An 8,084-nucleotide genomic window follows, 5' to 3' on the forward strand; every position below is an offset into this window, starting at 1 on the left:
TAGCACATGCTACGCCCCGTTGTATTCCTATAATTAATAATTATGAATTTATATCTATGAAATTAAACAATATTTCCTGAGTGTAATTTTAGTGTTATCTGCTCTCCATTTTAGTTCCATCTCGGAGCCAGTCAGTGAGCCCACAACCAGCAGGTGCCGCTAATAGATACGGCTCTAGCTGTGGCGTGTTCAACCCCTATTACTGTCTAGCCATTATCATATTTCACCCTCGTTGCAGGAATATGCCATATTTCCCATATTTTTATATCAATTATTTAATAGATAATATACCTATTATTAAGTAATAATTTAAATGGTTTATCGTGCAAGCCAATTAACACTTTATTGTATGATGGAACATAATTGTAATTGCGGATTGATATTGATATTCGGTATTCGGTATGTATTAACTTATATAATTAGACGTCAGTATCATATAAATTTTGATTTAATTATGTATATGGTATGCCATGATAGTACAGCATAGTAACGTCTGAAATCTCATGGTTGGTATACATTTGGCGCAGAAAACAAATATACACCGCTATCGCATGTATCAATTTTCAATAAACGCCACTGCGATGACAAATCATTTGCAGATGCATCGCATTACGAGCGATCGGCCACTAATGAATAGTAGGATTGATGAATCGAATAGTTTGTCTCGATTATTGTGGAATTGATCACATTGAGAGGCATTTGTAGCGTACAACAGAGAATGCGGCTATTCAATACATTGTTATAGATACTAATTGTTTTGCCACAATTCCGGTATTGGGATTGTGGTAAGACCAGTAAATAATTTTTCAATAAATTGATCAACAAATTTTAATACATAGCTGATTAAGTAGTAAGTTCTTCTTAGCATGTGCTAGACCTGCTGTAGCGTCACCGTGACGAAATAATTAGCCAATCATATTAGTCGCTGAGTTTCCAGGGTGCACTGAGCATATACACTCTTAGCAATGAAAAAGTTCCAGTAACATATGGAGCAGCATCGGCAGGTGAAACTTCTTTATTGCTCGCGAGTATATAAATTACAGTCGGTTTGACACTCCAGGAGCCTCCTGTCGTGCACTGATTACTGATGCTTTCGGGTGGATGCAAAAGCAGTAAGTCCTACGCTTGAACTCCGTTCGGACTGGTCATTTGTTCTTTTAGGTAAATTAGACTGATAGAACAGAGGGCGCTATTCTTACACGAGCAATCTCCATGCAACTTTGTTCAGGGGAAGCCCTATTGTGGTGACTCCAAAGATAGTAGTAGAAAACCTTGTCAACCTTGTAGGTCGAGATTTTTTTTCGACTAGTCTCTAACAGTAATTGATCAAATATCTTATGACCACTAGAAATATTAAGGTGTTTTAAATGCAGGTAAATAGTGATGATAAACTATGCAAATGAAATTCCATGTGCTAAATTTACAATAGCAGGATATTTTTTTTGGAAATCTCGATCGGTATCATTCACCGCAGAGTATGCCTACAATTTGATATTCTAAAACAATAAAACGAATATCTCAAAATGTCAATTTCCTCAACTGTATTCGGTAAAAACGTAATTGCAGTTCTCTGTACTAGCCGGAGTACAAACAGAATGACAAATCGACGGCGACCCGACTTAGCAAATGGACTGTTACTGAGCTCTCACTGTAGCTTGCCATCTTGTTTTATTTTAAGTGGGATTCCAACGCACGGCTATTTGCAGAAAGCCGGCTATGGCTTTAAAGCTCTTAGCTTTAGCTATTTCAAATGGATCTTCCATCATTCATGGCAACGTTACATGTTATGACAGACAGGTTTTTAGAATAAGTAAGAAAAAATGCAAAAGTTCGGCTTACAATATCTGCTATTGAACTTTTATAATGTACATAGTTTGTGACATAATCAAGATGACGATGGTATAGAGATAGAGTATAAATATATCTCATACAAAATCTTTAATAACTTACGGACAAGTTACAGTTAATGTACTAAGTGCTCCCGTGACTCCAATGATACGTTTCTTTTTCATTTTTTTTTTAGATCCACGTTTGAAAGGGTTGAGGTTTCATATACATAATTCGTACGGTGAGTTGAGGTTTCGTTTCACCTCTAATATTTGTGTTTGATTTTTACTTTACGAATACCAGCCATGGGATTTTGTAAAAATATTGAAGGGAATAGGGGTTAATATCATGTTCTAATTTAAAAATATTTTAGGTACTTTTGTATATTGCATAAATTTTAACATTAAAACCAGCACCAACTTACCAAAGTATCCACTGTAATTTATTTTAATAATGATATACTTACTTATAATAGGAAATTTCGAATAGAAGTTTAAAAGAAGAGACACAGTAAGACCCACGTTCTGTTGTAACAAACAACAAATGGCAGGTGTAATGATAAACAAACATTTCCTCTCCTACAATTGCAGTTTACTTGAGTCTACAGAAACACAGTTCCTTTTGAAGTAAAATGGTACACACTGTAAGAAAGAGCACGTATTTCTTGGAAAATATTCAGGAATTTACGAATGTTTTTTGTTTTTAATTTGCTTTATAGGTATGTTAAACTTACACTCTGGTAGACCATGATGTTACCAGATTATTTTGACTTTAACTCCATGGCATTAACTTTAAACCGTAACATTCCGCCTGTTTATCAGTCCGTTTCCCCCACAGCTCCGCAAGAAGCCGCGCCCAGTGTTACCAGCGCCGATCCAGCTGTGGGTCTCAGTGCTGGAGCTGCGGGTGCCAGCTCACGGGCGCCTGCAGCTGACCTGCACCGCCACCATCCCCGACCAGGTCGCACCACACGAGCCCTACGCCGATGTCAAGAAGCAGACTGTTACAGGTAAGGATTTTTAGCAACCGTGGAGATGTAAATAATGGTGTTAAAACTTTGTGCTTATCACGTATCATGCCACTCAAGTGGGTACAGCTGCTGAGTATCCTTATCGTAATTCCTTGTAGGACATAGTAACATGTTGATATCGAGCTAGATATACAGAACTAGGTTACTTACAATTAAACAGATCTTTAGTAATTATTCATAACAAACCCCTACACCTACAGCAGGCTAGTATTTACTACTAAGCGATTATTTAAAATACTACAATCACATATCAACCATATTACAAACACTTACGTGTACGTTACGTCCTGAAATAAAGAATTTATTATTATTACTTACCTGCCGTATGTCACAATAAAGATTCTGAAAAACAAACTCAACAAAACAACTGCAAGCTAGTCGCTCTTGAAACTTTAATAACTTGCAGTTCGCGAAGTGATAAAATGAACTCACAAATAAGATATAAAATATAAGGGCAAAGTTTAGTTGCAAGGCGAAAGGGGTAGAGGCACAATGAACCACCCGCCTCAACTCCCACAATTTCTGGGTTAAAGGTGTCAATTGTATAGAAGGTAAAGAACAGTGGTTGTAGAAATGTATTACCTAAATAGGTAATATTATGAGTTTGTGCTTTTACGGCTTAAAACACGACGACTGTATGAATAAAATGCATGCAAATGCATTCAAAGAATCATCATGATCACCTAGCGGCGATGTCGGCTTTGAATTGGACTGGAACGATCTTCGGCATCCATCGATCCGTCTATTTATATGCGAATGCATATTTTTACTTGGCTAAACATATAAACAATGTTAGTGTGTATTTAAAAATATAAATATTTCAGTACGTCCCAAATTTTGAATCAATATACTATATGAACTTAAGAACTAATGTAACACTAATAACAAGCAATGTTACTTCAACAATCGTAATATAAATTTAATTTGGTCGTGTAAAAAGACAAACCAAGGTAATCTATCTTTGGAGTCAAATATTTTAAAATGCAATATAGGCTATCATTCACAAAAGTGAAAGTCAGAGTTGTTGTCTGTACCTCCGCTATACCCCATGCCTTCACCATTACACCGAGGCCTTACGGGGGTCGCGAGCTCTGCATGAAATATACAGACACCCAATTTCCTTTTGCTGTAGGCGACTGTAGCTTGCCGGGATTACATGTTTAAGAAAAGATTTTTGTTAGATTTATATGAAAATAAAAGGTTTGCACTTATGGTTTTTATGTACAGAAGAAGAATGTACAATGTATTATAAATACTTAAGTGAACAATTCCTATACATATATAGGTAGGTATTTGTAATTTCGGTCATCATTCTTATGTGGCTGTAATACAATGGCCAGCAGTAAGCCAGCAGTATTTCCGGCAATGTCATACTACAGCAGCATATTGCATTATGTAGGATCATGTCCTGTTTACAAACGACATTCATACATTATTATATTCAAATTAACACGAAAATAATTGTTCACAGTGGCTGTGAAGGAGCTACCCAGGCCATATTCTGAGTCGACCCATGCTAACGAGTCTACAAATGTCCACTTTAGCTGTCACATCTGGTCAATTATTGGTATGTTACTGATGTTTTATGTCTTGAAAGATTAAATTATTATTATTATTGAATGGTTATGAAAACATGGAAGGTGCAAAACACGTGCTCTTGGAAACCAATAAAACTAAGATTTGATAAATGCGAGAATGTACTAGAGATGATGTGATTGGAAATACCAATAATATTAAGGTACTTCGTTTCAAAAACAGTTAATATAAATTGGACACAATAATCATTGTTCAAATTTTCATTATGATCAAACCTAAAAACTTAATCCTTAAAGTATTTAATAAAAGCATGTAAGTTCAAATTCCTTTCAAAAGTGGCTTAATTTTAATGTGTAAATTAAATATACACAAACCAAAAATCTATTTTTGGCTACCTACTTTGTTTTCAAATCGATATTTGTATGTAAATAACCAATATTATAGATTGTTACAAGTAAGGAAAGTTTAATATTATGAAGAATTCTGATGTTTTAGATAACACTGGCCTGCAAAACAGTTACACAAATTTTTATTACAAGAGTTACATACTTGCCCTATAGCGCTGCCAAAGGCTTGCCAGTGTCTATATACCTAGAGATATATATTATTTATTTTGATAGACTAGAACCTATGATACCTCCTGGTTATTTATTTTTAATGCAAAATTACCAAATTGTATTTCTGTTTAACCCCTTTCATTTAAATTCTTATACAGAAGGTTACTTAAAGTGTGACGAAAATATACACCAACTTCAGCTAAATTTTAACGATTGTCAATTAGATATTCTTGGGTAGAATTTGACATAAACTCATAAGTTCATATGAATTATAACATAAGATAATTTACCATGTGGCTATCTGCGCTGACTCAAAAACCAAGATCGAAATATAAAATGAAACGATCGTAGTCAAAAATATGCAACATAACTTCACTCTTTCACGTCTTTTTAAGACAATTTCTAAGACATTTCCACTTTAAAAAATATTTAAGTATGTTGTTTTTAAATCTTCACAGGGTTTCCTACTCAATATTTGATAAATAATTACCTATCTATACTATGAATCCTTAACTTGTACCTACTTAGAGCCTTCGTAAATTTATTTTTATACAGCCATAAATAATGTTATTTTCATAATTGGTGTACTAAGAACAAAAGGCTATTTTCGCAGCTGATAATAGAAAACTGCATGTACCTATAATAAAATTGTATATTGCAGTATTTAAGAATATGTATGAAGATAAGTTGTCTTATAAATATGTATGATGTAAATAATAAATATACCGATCATGTTATATTGTAACGAATGACAGATTCGGATGTTATGTTCTTGTTATCATAAAGTTAGTTTCTTTTATCCTTCGATTTTCAGGTACGCGTGTATTATGAATAACTTATGATGTATAATTTATGTTTCCTACCTCCTCCATTTTAAAAGTTTACTCATGGAATATGTATGTACTTATGTATTTAAAAATGTAATATTTAATCATTCAAGAGTGATACCTTCTGACATAGTAGTAGGTATAGATGTGTATAAACTAAACGTTATTTGTGCTTGAAAGCTTTCAGTGTCGTAATGCATAATTTATTCACGTATAAAAGGCCATTTGAACAATAAATAAGAACCTAATTGAATGATTTATAGACGTTATCATCATAACCGCAATATTTTAGTCTAAAAATATCGAAATTATTTACGAATTATTTAAATGGATAAAATAGCCGAAAATCCTTGAAAAAAAAGGAAAACCAAAACATATTTAGTGAAATTATGATCTCATGTTATTTTATTATAGAATATAAGTGTGTGTTAAAGTTGAAATTTAATATTTTAAGACATTATGAGTGATAGGATTCTAATAGCAGAGTATTTTCGATATAATTACGAGTATGTATTGATTAGTTGTAAATTGCTAGAGGAAATGGTTTTTCCACGTACAGTGCGTGTAGTAACAAAATTTGTCTTAATACAACTAATCATCGTCAACGCATTTCAGTGTTTGAAATTACCGTTAGAACATTATAACGCAAAAGAAAATACAAGCGTCAATAAAAGCACAAACAAAAGAATACGCCAAGCTTCAAACAATTTCACAGTCATCATTTTAGCATCCATCACTGTATCCATCCAGCACACAGTAAAATAAAAAGACAAATCTAATCTAGAACACGCATTCCAAGGCTGTATGTACAAAAACCATTTCTTTTTGGCGTCGAATGTCTTCCTGCAGCTCTTTACACTGACTATTGTAGTAGAGAAAAAATAATTTTATTTATTATATTACCAGGCTAATATGTGATAAGTTGAGTGTACTTATTCGGAGGATGTACGTTACCTGTAGTGTGATTAAAATACCATTTGAAGAAAATATAAGAACATTATTTTCCGATGAGGAAATATTACCTAGGTAAGTACATGAAAATGTATTTGGATTACAGAAAGCATAGTGCCGCATTTTAAAATGTTTTACGCTAGATCAAATTCTTATGAATTTACATGGTGCCATATTGTATGTAACTGTATGATTACTTTGTGTTTGTAAGGAAATAATTAAAATAGCAAACCGTGAAAATTTATTACAAAAGCATTTCACGAATAGTAATTATTGTCTCCATAATAAAGACCTATTAGTTATCGTTCATGTATCATACATACATACCTAATGTGCCACAGTCGGTATAATACTATTATTCTTAAATGTAGAGATGAATAGGGGACAAGATTAATTTCTAAATAACTCAAATGGTCATTAGCGCATTCGTTACCCTGTTTTAACACCACAGGTCGTTTATAAAAAATAAAGTTTATGTATTAATTTATTTATTTATAGAAATGCAAATTCATGAGAACACTGTATATTTATTATGATTATTTCATTACAATCGCTATTGAATGGAATACTTTGGGCATTCGAATTGTGACATTGAAAGAGTTATTGTTTTTATCAGTGGCACTAGGTTAGTATGTATTCTGAGTTGGCACCAGGTATATTAAATTATGATCAGTAATATTGAAGCCGATAATAAAAAATATATTAATATTATATATTTCAACATGAATTCAACTTACAAAGTCAGTAAAACAAATGTGATTTAAAATATATTGCTTAAAGAAAATAAATTTTATTTAATTGCACGTTGTTTTTCAATTAAATTCCCATATACCTACGCTACGGCTCTATAATTCTTTCCGCACGAAGAAGACTGAGGCAAGTATTATTACCGTTGTTGCGTGAATCGGGGCACGACGCAATCAGCTGAGGATAAGAAATAAGATTATCTTATTTAGAAGCACCTATTTTCAATCGTATGATGGTTAGTACTCTTCTACCTTGTCGAAATAACAAACCACTAGGGCCTTACCACAAAAACTTAGGGTGCGTTGCACCATTTAACTTTAACTATTACAAACGTCACATCGTCTGTCAAAGCATCGGTTAAGCGAAAAATTGGTTGCACCATTCAACTATGGTTAAAATGACGTCATAACTTTAACGATAACCATAACCACCCCATGTTGGCCGGTTACTGTTAAAGTTAAAGTCAGGTAGCTGTCAAACCCGTTGTATAACCTCAAAGTAACAGTATTACGTACAAATATTAATATTCAATAATTCTTATCATGTCGCTTCTACGTGAAATAGTGCTTGAAACAAGTTCCTCAGAAATTGAGATTGAGGTGGAGTAAG

General features: G+C 33.3%; 1 protein-coding gene across 1 annotated transcript in view; it reads left to right on the top strand.

The window, feature by feature from the left end:
• Positions 1-7,765, top strand: part of LOC105388391 — a 29,057-nt gene extending 21,292 nt beyond the window's left edge. The window contains exons 6-7 of the mRNA XM_011559290.3: positions 2,665-2,836; positions 4,329-7,765. Coding sequence (XP_011557592.3) covers positions 2,665-2,836; positions 4,329-4,459 — 303 coding nt within the window. The 3' untranslated portion in view covers positions 4,460-7,765. The remainder of the gene's footprint in view (positions 1-2,664; positions 2,837-4,328) is intronic.
• The last annotated feature ends 319 nt before the right edge of the window (positions 7,766-8,084 follow it).

This window comes from Plutella xylostella, chromosome 12 (assembly GCF_932276165.1).
Source record: "Plutella xylostella chromosome 12, ilPluXylo3.1, whole genome shotgun sequence".
Taxonomy (NCBI): Eukaryota; Metazoa; Arthropoda; class Insecta; order Lepidoptera; family Plutellidae; genus Plutella; species Plutella xylostella.